General features: G+C 38.4%; 1 protein-coding gene across 1 annotated transcript in view; it reads left to right on the forward strand.

The window, feature by feature from the left end:
- The first annotated feature begins 460 nt into the window (after positions 1–460).
- LONRF2 (LON peptidase N-terminal domain and ring finger 2) overlaps positions 461–24,985 on the forward strand; it is a 44,026-nt gene continuing 19,501 nt past the window's right edge. The window contains exons 1-3 of the mRNA XM_059134518.1: positions 461–1,967; positions 10,837–10,955; positions 24,171–24,293. Coding sequence (XP_058990501.1) covers positions 1,286–1,967; positions 10,837–10,955; positions 24,171–24,293 — 924 coding nt within the window. The 5' untranslated portion in view covers positions 461–1,285. The remainder of the gene's footprint in view (positions 1,968–10,836; positions 10,956–24,170; positions 24,294–24,985) is intronic.

Here is a 24,985-nt window from a genome sequence, read left to right on the forward strand (position 1 = left end):
TTAGTCACTAGCTTTAATGTTAAGCCTCACAAATTTAGAATAAAGAAATTTCGACTTGACATAACGAACATACAGATTTTGGCATATTGCATTTAATTGCATTCAAATACATAGAATATATACGGTGGAACAATAGAGAAACAATAGGCCAGGTCTAGTGAGGAATTCTAAAAGCTGGGTAATGAGCACAGACAGGACACCATTGCTCATACACCAATCTAGCTTTTAACTCCTTCTTTCCAGCAACTTCTGTCTGCAGTACTCCAAGTCAGGAGACATTTTTAAAAATCCTATTTCTGCTTTTCTAAATCTAGGGCGCAGTACAATTGCCATTTCTCAGACTCCTCCTCCCAGCACCTAGCACAGGATTTCTTTAGGCTCTCTATTAAAACTACTGTTCTAGGGGCGCCTGGGTGGCTCAGTGGGTTAAAGCCTCTGCCTTCGGCCCAGGTCATGATCCCAGGGTCCAAAGATCGAGCCCCACATCTGGCTCTCTGATCAGCAGGGAGTCTGCTTCCCTTCCTCCCTCTCTGCCTACTTGTGACCTCTGTTTGTGACCTCTGTCTGTCAAATAAATAAAGAAAATCTTAAAAAAAAAAACAAAACAAAACAAAAACTACTGTTCTAAATTCCAATCCTAAAATGTCCGGCGCAAAATTTAGAGTTCCATTAGGAAGCTTGCTGGAGATCTGTTCAGTGCCCATTCAGGCTCTCCTGTCACCTAAGAGAGTTTCCTGAATCAAATTCGTGACGTGCTTTGTAACTGCCTCGGCTAGAGGAGAGCTGGGCGCGGGGCCGGCACCCGACACCTGTTCCGGGCGCGGCCGTGGCGGCGGGAAGAGAGCGCGCGGCGAAGGGCGCGTGTAGGCGAACGCGCACGCACACGCGCGCCCGGCCGCCCTGGGACCAGGAGGGAGAGCGTTTCCAGGCGACGCGGACGTGGGGAGGGGGTTGCCACGTTCTCACAGGCGGCCTGGGTTACATAAGCGAGCGTGGCGAGGAGGGCGCTCGGATTGCGCGGGGACTCGGGCTGTGTCTGCCCTGCCCCCGCCCGGGTGGGGTCGTGGCCCTGCGGGACTGGCCTCCCACGCCGCGCGGGGGACACCGCCCCAGCCTTGTGCCCGCCTCCGCCAGTGGTAGCCGCGGCCGCGAGCGGCCGCCCCCAGACGCGCGTGGCTTTCTGCGAAGGCGGCGGCCGCGGTCCCGCCGCCCGGCCCCAGGCAGCGGAGCATCCTCTCGCCTAGGCTTCTTCCGTCCGGGCCTACAGCGCCGCAGCCTCGCAGCTATGAGTCCCGAACCGGTCCCGCCGCCGCCGCCCCCGCCGCAGTGCCCCGGCTGCGACTGCGGGGAGCCGTTCGCCAAGCGCTTGGAGAAGGGCGACGAGGCCTTCCGCGCCGGAGAGTATGAAATGGCAGCGGAGCTCTTTCGCTCGATGCTGGCCGGGCTGGCGCAGCCCGACCGCGGCCTGTGCCTGCGGCTGGGGGACGCGCTGGCTCGCGCGCGCCGTTTACCCGAGGCCCTGGGTGCGTTCCGTGGCGCCGCGCGGCTCGGGGCGCTGCGGCCCGAGGAGCTAGGGGAGCTGGTGGGCAGCCTCGCATGCGCCCTGGGCCGGCGCGAGTGGCGGCTGCAGGATGGGAGGCCGGGCCGCGCCCCCGAGGAGCCTCGTGAGGAGCAGCCGGCCTCTGCGCCCGTCGCGCCCCGTGACCTGCTGGGCTGTCCGCGCTGCCAGCGGCTGCTCCATAAGCCGGTGACCCTACCGTGCGGGCTAACGGTGTGCAAGCGCTGCGTGGAGTCGGGGGCGGCCCGGCCGCAGGCCCGGCGAGTCAACGTGGTGCTGAATGGCCTGCTGGAGAAGTGCTTCCCGGCCGAGTGTCGCGTGCGCAGGCTGGCGGGCCAGGCGCGGACTCTGCAGCGCCAGCAGCAGCCCGAGGCCGCGCTGCTCAGGAGCGACCAGGCTCTGGATCTGGGTAAGTCGGCCTTGGGAGCTGGCCCGCCAGCCTTGCCCACCTGTCGAGTAGCAGAGGTGGACATGGAGAGGTTTGTTTAGGCTTAGGGGCTGTTTTCTTCCGAAGATGGTAAGGTCAGACAGCAACCGGGGTGGCTGGTGTCAGAGGCCAGCTGGGCCTCCGTAGTCCTGTCTTTGGCAGAACCTGCGAGGCCAAGCCTGCCTTTCACTCCCATCTAGAAGTGAGAGGATGATCAAGTATTTTTATTTGTCCCGCAGGAAAATGCAAATAACTAACACCGTCGAGGCGCACAAACGGAGGGCCTTGGTGATGAGGATTTGCTCTGGGGGTTTCAGCTAAAGAATTCAGGAAGGATCCCCTTCTGCTTTTATTACTTGCACATTCTCTCTCAAAGTGCATTAGATGTTGTTATGAGGTGATTAGCTTATTAGATAGTTGTATTAACTGGTGTCTCTGTTTAATTTTTAAAAAATAAAATCTGCGACCACCACCAGGCTCTTTGTCCCCTCCCCCCACCTGTTAAGAATGTGTAGTTTAAAAGACCAGGTTGCTACAGGTTGTATGTGATTTAAACCACTAGCCAAGAAGAATTGGTTTAATTTTTTGTTACTAAAAGAATCTTGTGTGCTGTAGTAGTCATTATGCATTTTATTTTAAATTTAAATTTAGAGTTAAGGTTTTCCCTTTTAGCGGGTGCACCTGTGTTTAAACTGGGGGATTCTTTGTTGAAGTACAGCAATGAAATTGCGTTATATAACAAGTATTCTGTACTATTTTTGCAGCCAATATATCCACACTTAGCAGGCTGATTATTTTTGAATTTTCATCTATCTTGTTTATGTATATGTAGCATGGAGCAGCACTATCCAGTGGAAATACTGTGTAAGCCACATAATGTAGTTTTAAATTTCCTTTTAGCCACATGTAAAAAGTGAATAGAAGCAGATGAGATTTATCTTAATATTTTTAAAACATATACATCCAGAATATTATTTCAACATACCTTCAATGTTAAAAAAAATGGAGATTTTACTTAAAAAAACTTTCAAATGCATTGTGTATTTTACATGTGCTGCCTACCCCAATTTGGATACAAAATTTTCATCAGAAATACTTCCTTTATATTTTAGTTTCATAGAATTTAGAGTTGAAAAAGTGGATTGTCATACTGAAATTGTTCCAAATTCAAAGTTTCAGCTTTTAAATTTAAATTTAAATTAGTTGAAATTAAAAAGTAAATATCTCTGTTACCCTGTTGCTCCAGCCCCATTTCTGTTGCCTGCTAGCCACACTAGTAGCTAGTGGCTACTGTCTTAGACAATAGAAGTATAGAATTTTTAAAAACAGTTGTTGGGGTTCCTGGGTGACCAAGTCAGTTAAATGGCCGACTCTTGATTTTGGCTCAGGTCAGGTCAGATCATACCCAGTGGCAGGCTCCCTGCTCAGTGGGGAGTCTGCTTCTCTCTGTCTCTCTCTCTCTCCCCTTCTCCCCATCTGCCCCTCCCCCTGCTCATGCTCTCTCTAAAATAAATAAGTCTTAAAGATTACAAAGAAAACAGCTGCTGGAAATGTAGAAGATCACAATATCAACTGTTGGAGATGATGGAGAAAATGAGAACTATCATATGCTATGGATGGTCTGCAAATTATACACTTGGAAAATTGTTTGGTAGTATTTGAAATGTTAGATAGGTCCTTTGAGCAGTTTCAGTAAGGTTTGCATGTATGTGCACTGAAAGAATGTACAAGAATGTGCAAGAGTGTATATCCTTAAGTAGAGATAGCCCTGAAGGGGAAGCAACCCAAATGGCCAATAAGAATGCAGTAAGGGACTATATTATGATGTCTTTTGAAATACTATACAGAAAGAAAGTAAACCAGCTACAGTTGCACACTACAATGTGAAGAAATCACAAACACAATGTTGGGTGAAAGAAGCCAGACTCAAAAGCATTTCTACTGTCTATTTCTATTTGAAAATCCAAACAGGGAAAATTACTATAGCATATTATAAGTAAGGGCAATGGTTACCTTTGGGAAGCAAAATATTAGCAGACTGAATCCAGTGGTACACTTAAAACACATCATAATCAAATAAAGTTTTCATTTAATCCTTGTATATCTGCCAATGTAATTCATACATCTATAGAATAAAGAAAAATCATATGACCTGTGTTAACATCTTTTAGGAAAGTAGGAATACAGGGGGACCGTCTTAATATATTAAGGAATATCTACAAGAATCTGTAGCAGGGAAATACAAATCAAAACAATGAGATATACCACACAGTTGTGAGAATGGCTAAAATTAACAACTAAGGAAACAACCGATGTTGGCGAGGATGTGGAGAAAGGGGGACCCTCTTACATTGTTGGTTGGAATGCAAGCTGGTGCAACCACTCTGGAAAACAGTAGGAGATGCCTCAAAACTTTGAAAATATAGTTTCCCTATGACCCAGCAATTGCACTACTGGGTATTTAGCCAGAGGATACAAAAATAGTAATTTGAAAGAGCACATGGACCCCACTGTTCATAGCAGCAATGTCTACAATAACCAAACTATGGAAAGAGCCCACATGTCCATTGACAGGTGAATGGATAAAGATGTATATATATGAAATGGAATATTCCTCAGCCATCAGAAAGAACGAAATCTTGCCATCTCAAATGACATGGATGGAAATGGTATTATGCTAAGTGAAATAAGTCAGAGAAAGTCAAATACCATATGATTTCACTCATATATGGAATATAAGAAGCCAACAGATGAATATAGGGGAAAGGAAGGGAAAGTAAAATAAGATAAAAATGGAGAGAGAGGCAAACAATCAGAGACTCTTAACTCTAGGAAACAAACAGGGTTGCTGGAGGGGAGGCGGGTGGGGGAAGGGATAGTTGAGTGATAGGCCTTAAGGAGAGCACTTGATATGTGTAATATATGCAGCTGATGAATAACTAAATTCTACCCCTAAAACTAATAATACACTGTATGTTAACTAAATTGAATTTACATTTAAAAAAGTCTTAAGCAACCATCATAATGATGAAATACTGACTGTTTTCCCACTGAAGGAAAAGGTGACAATGGTGTTTGCTGCCATCGCTGCCATTTTGCATTGTGTTAAGATTCTAGCTGGTGCAACGAGGAGAAAAAAGATATTGAGATTGGAAAAATAAAACATTATTTGTAGATGACATGTTGGAGTACATTGGTACTTCAGAGGAACATTTGAACTCTTAGAAATTATAAGTGGATTATCAAGATTGTTGACTAGAAGGTAATACAGAAAGATCAGTGGTAATTATATATACTTAGTAAAAAAAAAAAAGAATAGAAAATCCACTTATGTAATTATGTAATCAAAAAAATCATCAGAGTAGATCTTGAAATACCTGAAAGTTGTTCAAGAACTTATTTCGAGAAATTAAATAAGTGAAAGACGTCAGTTTTGTGCATATTGAACCACAGATTCAGTGAATTCTCAGTCAAAATCTCAGCTCATGGTTTGGGTGGAAATTGATGAATGGCCAAGGCAATAATGAGGAAAAAAATAAGAAAGCTGGAGAACTGACACTGTAAGATACAGAGGCTTAGTATAATACAGCTACAGAAATTAGCACAGAGTTGTATTGGCCCAAGTATAGATAGATAGAAAAGAGGGGTGCCTGGGTGGCTCAGTGGGTTGGAGCCTCTGCCTTTGGCTCAGGTCATGGTCCCGGGGTCTTGGGATTGAGCCCCCCGTCAGGCTCTTGGCTCTGAAGAGAGCCTTCTTCCTCCTTTCTCTCTGCCTGCCTCTCTGCCTACTTGTGATCTCTGTCTGTCAAATGAATAAATAAAATCTTTTAAAAAATTTAAAAAAAAATAGTCTTAGTCTGTTGCTTATCCATTTGGGAAAAAATGAACCTAGATGCTCATTGCACATCACACATGGAAATTATAATCAGATTATCTAAAAGAAATCATAGAATATTTTCATAAACTTAGGGTAGGTGATACTTTTTAAGACACAAAAATCATAACCATATAGGAAAAGATAGATAAATTTGATTTAATTAAAATGAATAATTTCTGTTCCTCAGAGACTTCCGAAAAGAGTAAAAAGGTGATGGGTATTTGTAATATGTATCTAAATGAGAATGTCGTTTCGGAATACTGTAAAGAATGTGTGTACTTCAAGAGCAAAAAAGGAAGTCTGTCTAATAGGCAGAGTTGAACAGGTGCTTTGTAAAACTAGATATCAAAATGGGCAATAAGTATATGGAAGGGTGACCAATGTAATTACTTACCAAATGCAGATTTAAATCATACCTGAAAATGAAAAAGAGTAACTGTATCTAGTATTGGAAGCAATCGAAACTCTTACATTGCTGGTGGAATGAAAACTGATGCAAGTTAAGTATGTTTGGGAGTGCCTACTAAAGATAAACATAAACATAACTTCTGGCACAGTATTTCCATTTTTTAGTATGTGCCAAGTAGAAATTAATGCTTATGCCAACAAAAGACATCTGTAAGAATCTTCATGGCAGATATATATACACACGCACACACACACACACATATATATATATATATATACACATAAATATATGCCAAAAATATTTCGATAACAACCCACCAGTAGAATGAGTATATAAATCAAGTCATACAGTGTATTATGCAGCAGTCTTTTTTTAAAGAAACAGACATACAGCAATATGGAGGAATCTCAGAAAATGATAGTGACAGATACAGAAGAGTACATTCTATTCATATAACCTTGTGTATAAGTTTAGAAGCAGGTGAAAGTAATCCATGGTGATAGAAGTCAGAATGGTGGTTACCTTTAGGAAAGGTGTACCACCTTGGAAAGTATGCAAAGGAGGCTTCTTAGGCCCTGATCTGGATAGTGATCACTCAGGTGTATATGTATATAAAAGTTCAAGATACACACTTAAGATTTGTAGCCTTGACTTTGTAAGTCCTACATCATTTTGAACAACCCATGAGGAGTACTGCCGTTTATTCTTTCTATTCACCACGACCACTACTTAGCTGTCATTGCTTTGTGTATCAATTCATTCAACTCTTCCTAAATAACACTTGTGGAGTTCTCTCCTTCTCATCACTGCCTACTCATTTGACACATCTTAGGGTGGTAACTCTAGATCCCAGCATGATGATGACCCTGGGTTGCAGTTGGAGAACAGTCTTTGATTAACCTTAAACACAAATGTAGAGAGTAGACTTTCTCTTCTTTGCCTTACAAAGCCTGGCTCTCAAACCGTACTCTTGTTGACTCCTTTCCTCATACAGGGGATAACTGATCAACTGTTCGGATATTTTTGTCAGTTTCTTGGAAGGTGTGCACATGCAGTTTTCTTCCATAAGCTGTCTCCACACAAAGAATTTTAAGTTGCTTTTCCTTTTCCTTATTTTTTGTGATTCCTCCAAAAATTCCCTCAGTTTTATTAAACTTAAGGCTTAATGCTTAGGAAATGTACAGAGATTGATTTGAAATGTTTTAAAAGATTAAATTATGAAGTTCTAGCTTCATAAATGGATTGCCAAATGGTGGAAGTCAACAAAGAAAATGGTTTGATTCCCTGGATGGGAAGTGATTGTTTTGGACTTGAGTAAAAAGAGACTTTAGAATGTGAGGAGTAGAGGGGCACCTGCGTTGCTCAGTGGCTTAAGCCTCTGTCTTCGTCTCAGGTCATGATCTCAGGGTCCTGGGATCAAGCCCTGCATCAGGCTTTCTGCTCAGGGAGCCTGCTTCACTGTCTCTCTCTGCCTGCCTCTCTGCCTACTTGGGATCTCTCTCTCTCTGTATCAAGTAAATAAATAAAATCTTTATTTTAAAAAGTGTCAGAGTAGAGGTTTAAATGTATTCATTAGAAAAGAATGGTTAAAAATAAAGGTAAATGAGGAGTGTTTTTAACTCCAAAAATTTTGTCAAGATCAAGTAAGCTAACATAAATGTAAGCAAAGAAATAATGCAGAAAACATGAGTGAAACAAAAAGCAAAAAAAAATTGAGTTGGCTAAGAAGTCAGAAATTGGTTACAAAGACCAATAAAAGAAATGTTTGGCAAATGTGATGAAGAAAAAGCATAGTTGCAGTTATAAAAGAATATATCAGATTTTAAAGTCTATGTGAAAAGGACAATTTTGAGGAAACTATAAATTATCATAATTGACCCAAGAAGAAGTAAAAACCTGACACTGACCAATAATCATAAACAAAATAGAAGTGTTACTCAGGGCTTTTCTCTTGAAAAAGACACTGGTCAAGCAAGTTTTTACAAACTGTCAAGGAAGATTAACTTTCATCTTATTTCAGATCATAGAGAGATATGGGATATTTTGCATTTAATTTTGTAAGATTAATGTAGTTTTGATACTATAATCAAGTAAAGCTTAAGGGAAAATTTATAGACTAGTCTTAACGTATGTACATGAGTTGCCAAAATCTTAATTAAATTTCTTAGTATTTGAATCCAGCCATACAGTAAGACCGAAGGTCAAGATGAGCTCATCCCAAGAATTTAAGGGATTTAATAAATTTCAGTATTAGACAAATTATTCAATGTAATTCACTATAAAGACAGATTTAAGGAGATACACTCCCAAGGAACCTCTCACATACTGTTACAATGCTTTCGTAGAAAACTAGGAATAGAAAAAAATGTAACTAATTTGATGAATATTCTCTGTCAGGAGCTTACAGTAAACATAATTTATGTTAAAACATTCCACGTGTCCTTTTTTAAATTCAAGAATAAGAGAAAAATGTCTGCTATCACCACTGTTACAGCAATGTGGAAGTAAAAAGAAATGCAAGAAATAAAACCTAACATGCCAGAGCATGCCATGCGCATAATATGGTTGTTTAGAAGAGTATAGAGAATGAACTCTGGCAAAGTGGGAACAAAGTGAGAGATCTTCAGTCTCACCCCATTTGCAGCATGAGTATTTAAGTTCGAACTATAGTTCTAGCAGGCTTTTTTTTTTTTTTTTTTTTGAGATTTCCAAAATCTCTACAGGTTATTTCTGTATTTGAAAGTAAATTTAATTGTGCATTTGAGGAACTTTCACTTAGTCTTCAGTTGGAAATGATTAATCTGTAATTATATTTACTGTATAATGACATACTCCAGAGATAAATCTGAGAAGAATCTAATAGAATTCTATAAAGAACTTCTAAGCAACAAAATGCTCATTTTAAAACCATATGCTTGTAGATTGACATCCATATTTCATATTCTAAGATGAAAAACATAAAATCTCATTAGAGATCATAACCAACACATGAACATTTTCAATTTATTTTGATTATAGGGAACACCAACTTTGAAATTTAAGGAAATGTCCCTTCTCCCAAAGAATTCCATTCTTCTAATTAGTAGACCAATGTTAACAAAAAAGTACTAAATTATTACTGTTATTTTTACATTTTGTCAATAAAAAATTTTGTGTGAAAATTTGTTTTCTCTTTTGTTATATAAGTACGTGTACAATAGCCTTAAGTTTCTTCCTGGCCTACAAAAGCTAAAATACTTACTGTTTGGCTTTTTGCAGAAAAAAAGTTGTTGATCTTTACTCTAACCAGTCAATGTTATTTTAAAAGATTCAACTTTTCTTGCTAGATTCTCCATTTCTGCCATTTCTTTCCTCTTTTTCCACTTTTTTTCCTTGTCAGATCTTATATCACACATATGTAGCAATAACACAGTCATAAGTAGTCCCACCATGTCTTGATATAATATCCTTTTGCATGAGTTTGTTATGCACACTTGCTCACTTACCTGCATAAACTAAGAGGAGACATGGTGGCATTTGGAAAGTAACAAGTGCCTAGTTTGATTGAGCGTCAGGGTCTAGGATTTGGAGCAAACTGAAACAGGTATTAGGTAGAGAAATGAGAACACATTAGGTACTTAGAATATTTATTGTCAATTAAAATGCATGCTGTTGCTCTATAACAAAGATGCTGTGATGAGTATAGGTAGACTGAACCAGGTCCATCAGTATGAAAATGGCTGTGATGGTTCTCCTTTCATGAGCTCTGGCTTTGTCACTTTCCCATTGTACCTTGCCAAATCAAGGACTTCACGTACCATACATCAGCTCACAGTCACTCTTGACTTCTGTGTAGGTAGGTGTTTCCCCATAGTCTCATACGAGCAGTTTTCAAGCTTTCTTCTGTTTGAGAAAGTTTTTTTTCCCCTTCTTTTCTCACTTAAGAGGACGTACTGTAGATACAATTATGATGGTAAGTCCACATCCGTGCAGTTGTAGAAGAAAACAAATTATGCGTTTTTGTTTCTTGAGTATGAATTTCCTTGTGTACTTTCAAGAAATTTATTTATTAAAGATTTTATTTATTTATTTAACAGAGAGAGCACAAGCAAACAAAGGGAGAGGGAGAAGCAGGCTCCTCACTTAGCAAAGAGCCTGATGCAGAGCTTAATCCCAGGACGCTGGGGTCATGACCTGAACTGAAGGCAGATGTGTAACCCTTTGAGCCACCTAGGCACCCCTCAAGAAAGTTATTTTAACTCTTCATTTTTAAGGCCTAGTTATAGCATTAAGATGATTCAGCATTTACTAATTATTGTAGATTATGCTATGCCTAGTGTGTTTTCGGCAGTCTGTATTTCTTGGTGCATTTTGAAGTCTTGTTGATACGCTTTCTGTTTTCCTGAGAGAAGCTATGTAAAGTATACTTACCAAGCTATTAAACCAACCACATAAGATTTGAGGGAGGAAAGATTTATTTTGCCTTTATGTTTATTTTCCAATTTAATTTAATACTTTTTAGTGACCTAAAGATTTATTTTTAAATGTAGTCATTTTAATTTTTTTCTATTGCCCATGTCTTTCAGCTCCTAGAGATAATTCGTTATTGCTGCTGCGAGCAGAGTTATATTTAACCATGAAGAACTACGAGCAGGCTCTCCAGGATGCCAATGCAGTTTGTCAGAATGAACCTCTCTTAACTAAGGTATTTGACTAAGGTATTTGTTGGCTTTGGAGATAATAAATGTAATTTTATGGGATTTTCTTAAGAATAAACTAGTGATTGTGATTAAGTACCTACACACAATGTTCATTTCCTTCATGATAATAGTCTAAATGTAGCAATCCACTTCGTAATAAGCCAACTCAGTTTAAAAGACCAAAAAGTCTCCGAAATGGATTTAGTTAAGAAACGCTACTGGGTATTTACCCCAAAGATACAGAGGTAGTGAAATGAAGGGCCATATGCACCCCAGTGTTCATAGCAGCAATAGCCACAATAGCCAAACTGTGGAGAGATCCAAGATGTCCTTCAACAGACGAATGGTTAAAGAAGATGTGGTCCATACACACAATGGACTGTTACTCAGCCATCAGAAAGGATGAATGCCCAACTTTTGTATCAACATGGATGGGACTGGAGGAAATTATGCTGAGTGAAATAAGTCAAGCAGAGAAAGTCAATAATCATATGGTTTCACTTACTAGTGGAACATAAGGAATAACATGGAGGACATTAGAAGAAGGACAAGAAAAGTGAAGGAGGGGGCATCAGAGAGAGAGATGAACCATGAGAGACTGTGGACTCTTAGAAACAAACCGAGGGTTTTAGAGGGGAGGAGGACGGGGGATGAGTGAGCATGTGGTGGGTATTAAGGAAGGCACATATTGCATGGAGCACTGAGTATCATATGTAAACAATGAATCTTGGAACACAACATCAAAAACTAATGATGTACTGTATGGTGACTAACATAACACAATAATTAAAAAAGAAAAATACTTTGAATACTTTTAGGAAATATTTAGCTGAATAATATGACTTTTTAATAAGTGAAGATATAAACACAATGATAAAATTAGATAAATTTGTGAGTAAAGGGGAAATGCTTAAAATTACACTTTAGTAAGTTCCTATAATAATCATGATTAACAGTTGGGCCCTAATATGCATGGAACATATATATGTTGTTAGTGAAAGGTAAGTGTTTTGTATGTATTTTGGGATAATTTTAGCCTATGTGGGAAAGGTCTAATATTGCTTTCTGTGATGACACAAAATAAACTTTGTTAATATAAAAATGATAGCTGAGAGGTGTTTGGGTGGCTCAATGGGTTAAGCCTCTGCCTTCAGCTCAGGTCCTGGGATCGAGCCTCACATTGGGCTCTCTGTTCATCAGGGAGCCTGCTTCCCTCTCTCTCTCCACCTGCCTCTCTGCCTACTTGTGATCTCTCTCTGTGTCAAATAAATAAATAAAATCTTAAAATATATATATATATAGTTTAAGTTGTCACTGAGGATTAAAAAGATAAACAATGATAGTTGTAGCTTTTTCATGAATCTCTGGATTTATAAAACCCAAAAGAGATTTTAAGGTTTTAAGGAACTCGTAATGAAATTAACGTGGATCACATGCTGTATTAGCTAGTACGTAAAAATACTTTGTTCCTCTGTATTACTTTTTTTTGTTTTAGAAACATTGAAGAGGCATTAACTCATCTTAATAGAAAAGATGCCCTTCTTTCCTTCCTTCTATCCAAACTTCCCCTCTTTAAAACAAAATGTTTTCAGCTTAGATTGAGTGTTAAATTGGAATTGGGGATTAGCCCAAGAATGGGAAACAAATGTTTGTTGGACTAAGCCCAGAAATCTGTTTTTTTGCTTGCTTGCTTCACTAAAAACACTTTCTCCTCCTTTTTCTTTTTTTTTTTTTTTTTTTTTTTTTTTATTTATTTATTTATTTGACAGAGAGAGATTACAAGTAGGCAGAGAGGCAGGCAGAGAGAGAGAGGAGGAAGCAGGCTCCCTGCTGAGCAGAGAGCCCGATGCGGGACTCGATCCCAGGACCCTGAGATCATGACCTGAGCCGAAGGCAGCGGCTTAACCCACTGAGCCACCCAGGCGCCCCTCTCCTCCTTTTTCTGATAACTTTTCTCCTGTTCCTTGATCTACTAATCTTCTGAGTTAATTTCTGTCAGTAATGATTGAGCCTTAATTGTTATGAATTATAAGTTTAGTATTTCTGACTGACAGTAGACCTGTATTGTCCTGTGAAGCTTGTTTCTTCTCCACAGTATTGATTCTTTGAGCTAAAAACTTGGCAGTGTCTCTGTGGTGAAAGATAGACTTAGATATTACAAAGTTACATAGGTAATTTTAACTGTAAGAGAGCCAGAAAAAGAGTTACTAGTTTTGGTGATTTGGATTATGCCTTTAGGGTTTATTGCAAATCTGTGGACCTCAATTCTTGGTAAGTGCCTAGTGAAAAACAACGTTAATAGAAGTATACCCCAGTAAATCAACTTAAGATAATGAAGGATAGAAATTTGTTTCCAGGTTAATACTATACCTAAAGGATTAGGGCAGAAGTGACTTTGGAAAGAAAGTAAGTTGAAAGGACTGAGGGAAGGATGAAGTGTTTAACTGTGGTTGAGATGACGGAAGCACTTGTAGAACCAACTTTGAGTTTTCAGTTGGAGACTCCTATACCAATGTGTTTTATCTAGGCAAAAACTGTCCTTTCAAGCCATCCATCATGGCTGATACTGATTCAAAGCTTTTGGTGCAAATGGAGATAAACCAGTACTAACAAAATATTTGCCCATATGAGAAATACAAGTAGGCATGTGGTAAGTTTGATCTTATCCAAATGGGTAAGCATACCTGTGCTTTTTATTTTATTTTAAAATTTTATTTATTTATTTGAGAGAGAGACAGTGAGAGAGAGCATGAGAGGGAGAAGGTCAGAGGAAGAAGCAGACTCCCCGTGGAGCTGGGAACCGCATGTAGGACTCGATCCCAGGATTCCGGGATCATGACCTGAGCCGGAGGCAGCTGCTTAACCAACTGAGCCACCCAGGCGCCCATACCTGTGCTTTTTAATGCTCATAAAGTCCTATGCTGGTAAAATAAGTCTCAACAGATTTCAAATTATTGAAATCTTGAAGAGTATGCTTTCTGATAATAGAATGAAAAGAGTAACTGATGACAATAAAATATTCAGGAAATCCTTAGATACCTGTTTTAATCAGATTACCTCTAAACAATCCATGGAATAAAGAAGAAATCACAAAGGAAACTAGGGACTATTTGAAATCATTGATAATAAAGGCACATTACATCTAATTAGTCATATGCAGCTAAGCAATTCTTTGAGGGAAATTTATAACAATTGTAAATGATTAAATAAGTAAGGTCTCAAAAGAGTGATCTGTTTCCTCCTTAAAAAACTAAGAAAAGAAGAGCAAATTAAAATAAAAGTAGAAAGAAAGAAATAGAAGAGCTAAGAGTCAATAAATAGAAAACAGAAAAACAATAAAGAAAGGCCAATGAAACAAAACCTATTGTTTTGAAATGATCAGTGAAATTGATATACTTCAGATTAATCAGGAAAAAAGAGAAAAGATATAGATTACTAATATCAGAAATAAGAGGAGCTATCACTAAAGATCCCACAGACCTTAAAAGAGTAAAAAAAAGGAACAATTTTATGAACAACTTTATACCAATACATTCAACAACCTAGAATTAACAAAATCCTTGAAAGATACAAACTACCAGTATTCATTCAAGAAGAAATAGAGAACCTCAGTAAACTTATCACTCTAAGTTGTAGTTAACCACCGCCCCCCAACAAGATATCATGACCAGATGGAATTACTGGTGAATTCTATCACACATTTAAGGACGAAACAATGTCAGTCCTTCCAAGACTCTTCTGGAAAACAGAAAAAGAAGTAACACTTATTTTATGAGAAAAGCATTATTATGATTAAAAAATAACAGGCAAAAATATAAAAAAATTTAAACTGATATCTCTCATTATCTCATTTGAAAATAAATTTGTATGTATTGACAGAATGAAAAAAATGCAATAAATGAAGAAGATAAAGCACTTGATAAAACTGAATGCCCTTCATGTTAAAAACTTTGTATGAACTAGAAATGGGGGATTTCCTCAGTCTGATAACCATTATCTATGAAAACCCTTACAGAAAACATCATACTTGATGGTAGGGAATGGAATGCCTTTTTGCTAAAACCAAGAAAAATAAAAGGTGTTTGCTTTTACCACTTACCAATAAGGTACTGGAGGTCCTAGACAGAATGGTAAAACAAAAACAAAAACAAAAAACAAAGATTAAAAAAAGAGAAAAGAAAAGAAATAAAAGACATAAATAAGAAAGAGGAAAGTGTAATACTGTCTATTCACAGTTGATATAATTGCTGGGAAATCTCAAGAAATTTACAAAAAGCTTGCAGTATATGAGGTGGTATGCATAAATGAAACTAATCATATTCTACTCACCAACAAGAAACAATTATAAAAATGATATTTGAAAAATAATACTGTTACAATAGTTTTTAAAAAATGACATATTTAGGGATAAAGTTAATGAAGTACCTACAAGATCTGTATACTGAAAACTACAAAACATTGCTGAGAGAAATTAAGTATCAGTAAATAAGTATAAATATGGACAATGTTCATGGATCAGAAGACTCAATGTTAATAAGATGACAGATTCCCCAAATAAAAACAACACAGCCCCAATTAAAATTCTCGTATTTTTCTTTGCAGATTTTGACAAATTGGCTTTAAAACATACATATATTTATGTTTGTATATATTTCCGCACATTTATGGAAATACAAGGGACAGAAGAGCCAAAACTATTTAAACAAATAAGAATGGATTGCAGGAAAGACACTACCTGATACCAAGACTCACTATAAAGCTACAGTAATGAGACCTGTTTAGATTACTAAAACAGAAGACGGTACAGAAATACACCTACACATAGGTGGTGAATTAGTTTTTTACAATAGTGCAAAAATAACTCTACAGGGAAAGGATAATTTTTCATGATTTTAGTAGGAGACAATTGAATATCTATTTGCCAAAAAAAATGAACCTCAACCCTCTCTTTATATTGTATATTAAAATTAACACTAAATGAAGCATAGACTTAAACATATAGTCTATAACCATAGCATATCTGAATCAAAACATAAAAATCTCTGACACTTTTTGTAAAGCAAAGATTTCTTAACCAGGACACAGGACAAATTGTGAAAAAAAAAAAAAAAAGGTAAATTTGTCTTCATCAAAACTGAAAACTCCTTTCTTCAAAAGATGTTGCTTCAAAGACAAAATGGCAAACAGAATGGGAGAAAATGTTTGTAAGACATATATCTGGTAAACCATATATCATATATAGTGCATATAAAGTAAATAACCCAGTTAAGTAATGGGCAGGGACAGATACTTCACTAAACAAGACATAGGAATATCAACTGAACACATGAAAAGAGGCTCCACATGATTAGTCACTAGGAAAATTGCAAATTAAAACCTCAAGGAGATACCACTAAATACCCACCAAAATGGCTTAAACTTAAAAGATGGATCATACCAAGTGTGAATGAGGATATACAATGTGGTGGGAATGCAAAATAGGGCAGCCACAATGGAAGACAGTTTTGGAAGTTTCTTTAAAGTTAAGCATACAGCGGTGTCTGGGTGGCTCCGAGGGTTAAAGCCTCTGTCTTTGGCTCAGGTCATGATCCCAGCGTCTTGGGATCAAGCCCTGCATCAGGCTCTCTACTCAGCAGGGAGTCTGCTTCTCTTCCTCTCTCTGCCTGCCTCTCTGCCTACTTGTGATCTCTGTCAAATAAATAAATAAAATCTTTTTTTTAAAAAAAGACTTATGAAGAAAAAATAAAGTTAAGCATACACTTCTAATGTGACCTAACAATCATGCTTTTAGATATTTTCCCAAGAGAAGTAAAAAGATGTTAATGTGATATTTATAACAGCTTAATTCGTAATAGTCAAAGACTGAAAATAATCCATAGGCCCCCATCAACATTTAACAGAACATTTGTCAGCAAAAAAATTGCAGACTGGGGGGGGGTCCCAACACTCATTTCCCCCACAAAATCAACAAAAACAATAAATAAACAACTATAAAGCAATGAAAACAGCTCTGGACTACAGTAAAGCAGCAGCAGCAGAAACTCTGTAGAGCCCCAGAGCTAAGGATGGCCTCAAAGAAAAGTGGAGGAAGTATTTTACCTCTGTCACTCCATCTCCCAGTCCAGAGCAGCTCAACAGCAAGAAGAATCCCCTCAGAGGAATTTCATCCCATGGGGTAAAGAGAACCAGAGGACTCTTTTAATCCTTGTCATCACCATGAGCTTCTGCAGGCTTTGCTATTGAGGACCGCAATACTCTTGAACCAATGCTGAACCCTGCTGATGGAGCTGCCCAGAATTCTGCCTCAGGGTTTCCTTCCCAGGGCTAGCATTGTTGTTGTGGTGACACCTGCCCGCTGGAGTCCAAGTTACTGCCCTGCTCTCCAGGACTAGAATGCTACAGGGCCTCACCATCTACAGGAAGCAGAGCTGCCTCTGTGTTGTGGCCAACCCCCTCAGTCCTAAGCCTTGTCACTGACCTACCATTTCAAATCTGAGCTTCTGCTGCTCTGCACCCTGCATTCTGGGTCCGAAGTGATGACTTTGACCTGCTACCATTGGGTCAGGCTGCCATTGCTGTGTATCCCACCCCCTTGGTCCTGAGTTGAGGCTATGTAGCTGCTGTTGTGCCATCACTGGGGGCCATATAGCTGCTCCTCTGTGCCCCACCCCCTTGGTCCTGAATTGGGATACCTCTTTGCCTTGTTACCACTAGGCTATCTGCTGAGGCATCTCACTCCCCTAAACTCAAGTCACTGCAAGAAGGTCCAGAGACCCAGATGCCAGTTCCACAGGTGATCTGCACACACTCTTATACCTCAGATAATGTCATCAGAGCTAAGGGAGTCTGTGACCCAGACCATGGGCTGAGGTAGTTCTGCATATCACTGAGCCTGTGACCCCAGCTTCTCTGCTGCTGTGAATGCCAGCACACCATCACCAAAGGGGATCCTCTTGGCTAGAATTTAACACCCATGGACAACATAGAATAGGGTGATCCCTGCAGGCTTTACCACCAAGGACTCCAACAGCCCTAGCCATCACTGCTATCACAGACACCCACAGGATGCCTACGGTCTTGGGTGCTGAGTATTCCCACAGCCTTCACCAGTGTTGGACTCCATTGCCAGATCTGCATGGAGACTGCCACGGCACCCTAGCCAGCCTGTGCCCTTGCAGCCAACTTTAGAGGAAAGTCTTTCCCCCTTGGATCTACCTTGTCCAGTCAGAAAACCAGTAAGGAAATAATGGACTTGGACTACATTTTAGGCCAAATGGATCTTATAAATACATATAGGATATTCCATCCAAGAGCAGCAAAATATATATTGTTTTTCAAGAGCAAACAGAACATTCTCCCGGATGGTTGATATGTTAGGTCACCAAACAAGTCTTAACAAATTTAAGAAGATTGAAATATTCTTATTAATTAAATCAGGTATTCTTTCCAGACAAAATGTCATGAAACTAGAAATAGTAACGGGAAGAAAGCTGGAAAATTCACAAATATGTGGAAATGAAACAACAGACTTATAAACAACCAGTGAGTCAAAGAAGAAATCAAAGGAGAAATAAAACTTGAGACAAATGGAAATGGAAACACACATACCAAAACTTATGGGGTGCAGCAGACGCAGTACTAATAGGGAAGTTTACACCTACATTAATAAAAAATACTTTAAGCAACTTAATCTTATTCCTCAAGTAACTAGGAAAAAAAAAACTAAGCCCAAATTTAGCAAAAGGAATAAAAATTAGAGCAGGAACAAAATAGAGACTAGAAAGACAACAGAAATGATCAATGAAACTACGAATTGGTTTCTTGAAAAGATAAAACTGACAAACCTTATGCTAGACTAAGAAAAAAAAGATGACTCAAAAGAACGAAATTATAAATGGAGGAAGCATTACAACTGATGCCACAGAAATACAAAGGATTGTAAAGGACTTTGAATAATTATATGCCAGCAATTGACATAACTTCAAAGAACGGGCAAAAATTCCTGGAAACGTCCAACTTACTAAGACTTATGAAAATATAAAAAATCTGAACAGACCAGTAATGAGCAAGGAGATTGAATCAGTAATCAAAATCTCCCAAAAAATAAAAGCCCAGGACAAATGGTTTCACAGGTAAATTCTACCAAACATTTAAAGAAGAACTAATACCAATCTGTCTCAAACTCTTCAAAGAACTCAAGAGGAAGGAACACTTCCAGACTCATTTTATGAGGCCAACATTACCTTTATCCTGAATCCAGATAAAGACACTCCAAGAAAAGAAAATTATAGGCCAATATCTCTGATGAACATAGATGCAAGACCCTCAACAAAATACTAGCAAACAGAATTCAGGAACATCTTAAAAGAATTGTATACCATGATCAAGTGGATTTATTGCTGGGATGCAAGGATGATTCTACTGTTGCAAAGTAATCAATGTGATACACCACATTAACATAATGAAGAATAAAAATCATATGGTCATCTCAATAGATGCAGAAAAAATATTTGACATAATTCAACATCCTATCAGATAAAAACTGTCAATGAATTAGGTGTAGAAGGAATATTCTTCAACATATTTAAAGTTATATGTGCAATCCCACAGCTAACATCATACTCAACAGTAAAAATTTAAAAGCCTTTCCTCTAAGATCAGGGATAAGATAAGAATGCCCTCTCTTACCACTTCTGTTCAACATAATACTGGAGAAGTCCCCACCACAGCAATTTGGCAAGAAAAGGGAGAAAATAAAAAGTATCTAATCAGAAAGGAAGAAGTAAAATTATCTGCTTGCAGATGACATGGTTTATATATAGAAAACCCTGAATACTCCACCAAAAAACTGTTGGAACTAATCAATGTATTCTCTAAAGTTGCAGGACACAAAATCAGCATTCCAATGCTATCTGAAGAGAAATTTAGAAAGTAGTCCCATGTACAATAACATCAAGAATAAAAAAAATAGCAAAAAATTTAGCCAAAGAGGTGAAAGACCTGTATACTGAAAACCGTAAGACATTGAAAGAAGTTGAAGAAGCAAATAAATGGAAAGTTATCCTGTGTTCTTAGATTGGAGAGTTGATGTTAAATTGTCCATACTGCTCAAAGCAATTTACAGAGTCAATGTAATTCCTTTAAAAATTCTAATGGGATTTTTCATGGAAGTAGAAAAAACTATTCTAAAATTCATAAGGAAGGGCGCCTGGGTGGCTCAGTGGGTTAAGCCGCTGCCTTCGGCTCAGGTCATGATCTCAGGGTCCTGGGATCGAGTCCCACATCGGGCTCTCTGCTCGGCAGGGAGCCTGCTTCCTTCTCTCTCTCTCTGCCTGCCTCTCAGTGTACTTGTAATTTCTCTCTGTCAAATAAATAAATAAAATCTTTAAAAAAAAAATTCATAAGGAAGCACAAAAGATCCTTAATAGCCAGGGCAATCTTGAGAAGAACAGAGCTGGAAGCATCACGCTTCCTGATTTCAAATTATGTTGAAAGTTACAGCAAGCAAAACAGTATGGTACTGACATAAAAAATAGCCACACAGACCAAGAAAACAAAATTTAAAGCTATAAATATACCTATGCGTTTGTAATCAACTAATCTTATGCCAAGGTGCCAAGAACATAAAGTGAGAAAAGGATTTCTTCAATAAATAGTGTTAGGAAAACTGGATATCCATATGCAAAAGAATGAAACCGGGCTCCTACCTTATACCACCCACAAAAATGTGCTTGGTTTAAAGACTTAAATGTAAAACATGAAACTGTGAAACTCCTAGAAGAAAACAGGGAAAAATCTCCTTGAGATTGGCCTTGGCAGTTATTTTTTGGATGTGATCCCAAAAGCACAGGTACCAAAAGCTAAAATAAACAAGTAGGAGTGTATCAAACTAAAAGCTTCTGCACAGCAAACAATAAACTAAAAAGGTAAGCAATGGAATGGGAGACAGTATTTGCAAACCATATGTCTGAGAATGGACTAATATCCAGAATATATGAAGAACTCCTCCAACTCCATAGCAAAAATTGAATAGTGAGATAGACAAAGGTCCTGACTAGACATTTTTTCCAAAGAAGATCTACAAATAACAAATAGGTCCATGAAAAGGTGCTCAACATTACTAATCAAAGATGCAAATCAATACCGCAATGAGCTAGCACCTCACAACTTGTTAGGATGGCTAGTATCAAAAAGACAAGAGATAATAAATGTGGGCAATGATGTGGGGGAAAGGATACCCTTGTCTTCTGTTAGTGAGAATGTAAATCAGTACACCCATTATGGAAAACTGTATGCAGCCCCTCTTCAGGTAAAAAATGGAACTACCATATGATCCGGTAGTCCCACTTCTAGGTATATAGAGGAATGAAGCCAGTATAGCTATACTCAGTTAGTTAACAGATAGCTACACTCCCATGTTCATTATTGCATTATTCCCGGTACCCAAGATATGGAAACAACCTAAGTGTGGGCAATTTAAGAAGGTGTCACACACACACACACACACACACACACACACAGGGATATTATTCAGCCTTTAAAAAGAAGGAAATTGTGTTATTTCCAATAATGTGGATGAATCTGGCAGGTACTGTGCTAAATGAAAGAAGCCAGACAGGAGATAAATACTGTATAGTATTTGTCAAACAAAAAGTAATTTCCTAGAAACAGAACAGAACAGTGATTGCCAGGGCCTGGAGGGAGGGGAATATGGGGAGATGTAAGTCAAAGGGTACGGAGATTTTGAGGATCCAATATACAGCATGGTGACTATAATTAATAATGCAGTATTACATACTTGAAATTTTTCAAGAGTACATACTTGAAATTTTTCAGGAGTAGATCCTCACTGCAAAAGAAGGAAGGAAGGAAGAAGGAAAGAAGTTAAGTATGTGAGGTGGTGGGTGTGTAATTACCTTGATTGTGGGAATCATTTCACTGTGTATGTGTATATCAAATCATCATGATGGATGCTATATTTTATATACATTTATATTTGTCAGTTGTTCCTCAATAAATCTGGATTAAAAAATGAATTCAGCTATCATTTTGAGGAGGTTAAATTCTTAGTTTTGGGCTTCATGACAGTATTTTTTTTTTCCTATTTGCTTTAACTCTCAAAATGTATCATTCTGAGACATTTTGAGGGGATGAACAAGGTAAGCTGTACTATGTACATTACCTATCATAACTGCCATCTGAGTAAGGTTACTGGCCGGCAAGTATCAGGTAGCTTAAAAATTTCTGGTTCGGGACACCTGGGTGGCTCAGTTGGTTGAGCAGCTGCCTTCGGCTCAGGTCATGATCCCAGCGTCCTGGGATCGAGTCCCACATCGGGCTCCTTGCTCTGCAGGGAGCCTGCTTCTCCCTCTGACTCTGCCTTCCACTCTGTCTGCCTGTGCTCGCTCTCACTCTCTCTCTCTCACAAATAAATAAATAAAATCTTTAAAAAAAAAAATTTCTGGTTCACCATATGATTCACTTGCCTGAATGAAATACTATGAAACTAATAATATTTATTTTTAAAAATTAAAAAATATAAATAAATAAACAGATTTTAGTATAATCATTCATTGACACCTACTTGGTAATAGGGAATAATGAAGTATTGATCCGTTCAGCAATGTGGATGAACTTCAGAAGCATCGCATTAAAATGAAAGAAGGCACACAAATACATGTGTGATTTCATTAAGTGAAATTCTCAAAAAAAAAAAAACTGTAGTGACTGATCAGTGGTTCTTAGACTTGGAAAGAGGTGAGGATCGACTTTGAAGAGCATGTGAGAACATTCTGGGGTGATGGAAATGTGCTACGTTATCATTGTGGTTGTACTTACACACTGTGTACATTTGTCAAAAGTCCTATATTATACATTTAAAATTGGTGAATTTTATTATATATAAATTACACCTCCATAAAACTGTGGCAGCAAGAAAGTATAAGCAAGTATAAGTCTACCACGGAAGAGAATAGGGAATATTTATGGGATGAGAAAGCTCAGCAGATTTTTGGGATGCAGGTAAGTGGACGAAAAAACAGAGAACATTATAGTTCAAATAGTTCAAATGGGAGCTGACCTCATGTCCTAAAACAAACTCCAGAGAAGATTCAGTTTAAGCTCTTGGGAAAGGAATGAGAAAGGTGGGTTGCTTGAAACACCAGTTCATCCTGCCATGCAGAACAGTAGTGGGGCAAAATAAATAAATAAATAAAAATTAAAAAATTAAAAAATAAATAAATCATATTGCCCCACCCCCACCTCCTGCAAAGAATTTGGACAGACTGCTTGGGAAAAGTATGGCTAGCAATGCATGCAGGAGGTCCCCCGGCCCCCTAAGTAAGCCCCTCTAAATCCTGATACATGGGGCTTCCAGCCTAAGGCTTGATTTCCCTACTATATACCTGAAAATCAAACCTCTCAAATAGATCCCCCTTACGTAGATGAAGGACCCAAAAAGTCTTCCATTTGGCAATGAAGTCTCTATGAGGTCAAGGGTCTGACTCAATGTGAGATAAAACCAGTTGGAAACAGCACATCTTTTTAAAAATAAGAATGAAGAAACAGGGACTAACAAGAAAAAAAATTCAATAAAATAAAGAAGAAAAAGACTAAAATGCATGATCAGGACTGACCCAAATGGAAATATATGAACTGACAAATTACAGTATTGACAATACAAAACAAATTACAGTATTTACAATGATTTGAGAAAACACTGCACTCACCACAAAAAAAAAACAAAAAACAAAAAAAACCTTCTGGTGGAAAATACTGATCCATATTGTATTTTGTTTATTTCTGTTGTAGTATTTTGTATTATATGCTTTATGTTATAGCTATTTCTGGTCATATTGGTCTTCTCTCACAAGACTATGCTCCTGAAACACAGGAACATGGTTGTGATCTGTGATGACTGAGTATCTTTGAAATTGGTAGATAGCCACTTCTCTCTTACTTAGCATGGCCCTTGAAACTGCCTTGGGCTCAAATTCCTGGTCTGGTGACTTCTGTGTTCTGTTTATAGATTGTGTTTATGAAATACTCGGATTTGCTCCAGTTCCAGGGTAGTAGACCTAGAGCCATTCCGGGTGGGTTTTTGTTTATTCTAGCTGATATGAAAATTCAGTAGTTCTAATGATTTTTTTCTGGGGCTCTTTGTATGCAATTATATTATCACACTTTTAAAAAATGTATATCTTGTCTTTTGATGAATCCAGGGACATCATATGAAGGCTCAGGCTCTTTCTGGATTGGGAAGAAGTAAGGAAGCATTAAAGGAGTTTCTCTACTGCCTTGCTTTAAATCCTGAATGTAACTCAGTGAAGAAAGAAGCACAGAAGGTGTGATTTTTCTTTAAATGAATTTCTTTCTTAAGTCTCATTTATAGCCTTGATGTCCATGCTGAGTAACTCCTGAATGTCAGGTAAACAAAAAATATAGTTCTGAATATTCATGACAATGTGATTAAAAACACAAGGATTAATGATGAGTTTCACACGTTTGATAATGTTCATCCAGGGATAAAACACTACGTATCATGAGATAGCACTAGTACACTCCCTGCTCCACTGAAGTAATGACATGAGCTAAGGAGGCAGGGTTGATGTGTGAGGCTAGGCAAAGCAGAGTGAGTTTTCTTAGAGTTGTAATTTCAAGCGTTCTAGTTTGTATAGGAGCCCTATAAAAGACATTGTGATAATATACAAAATATACCAGTTCAGCTGGAAAGTTTGACTTAAAATTCTCAGCCACGCTTAGTCAGTATGATGCAGAAATATCTTTTCTCTTATTCAGGTCTTTAACCCAGTCATATTAAAGGTCACCGAGTCACATTTACTGTGGGAATCCACCCTATGTTTAAGAGGCCTTACAATAGTTACAAGGTTAAAAGGTTTCCTCCTTTGGATGCATTCTCGTGTCCCCCAGCATCCACATCTGACAGCGACAGATGGGGGAAATTTTACCTTCCCTTTTGTTCATACCATGAGGTATGTTTTTTTGTTTGTGTTTGGTTTTTATTTTAGGCTAATAC

The sequence above is a fragment of the Mustela lutreola genome, chromosome 9 (genome assembly GCF_030435805.1).
Source record: "Mustela lutreola isolate mMusLut2 chromosome 9, mMusLut2.pri, whole genome shotgun sequence".
NCBI lineage: Eukaryota > Metazoa > Chordata > Mammalia > Carnivora > Mustelidae > Mustela > Mustela lutreola.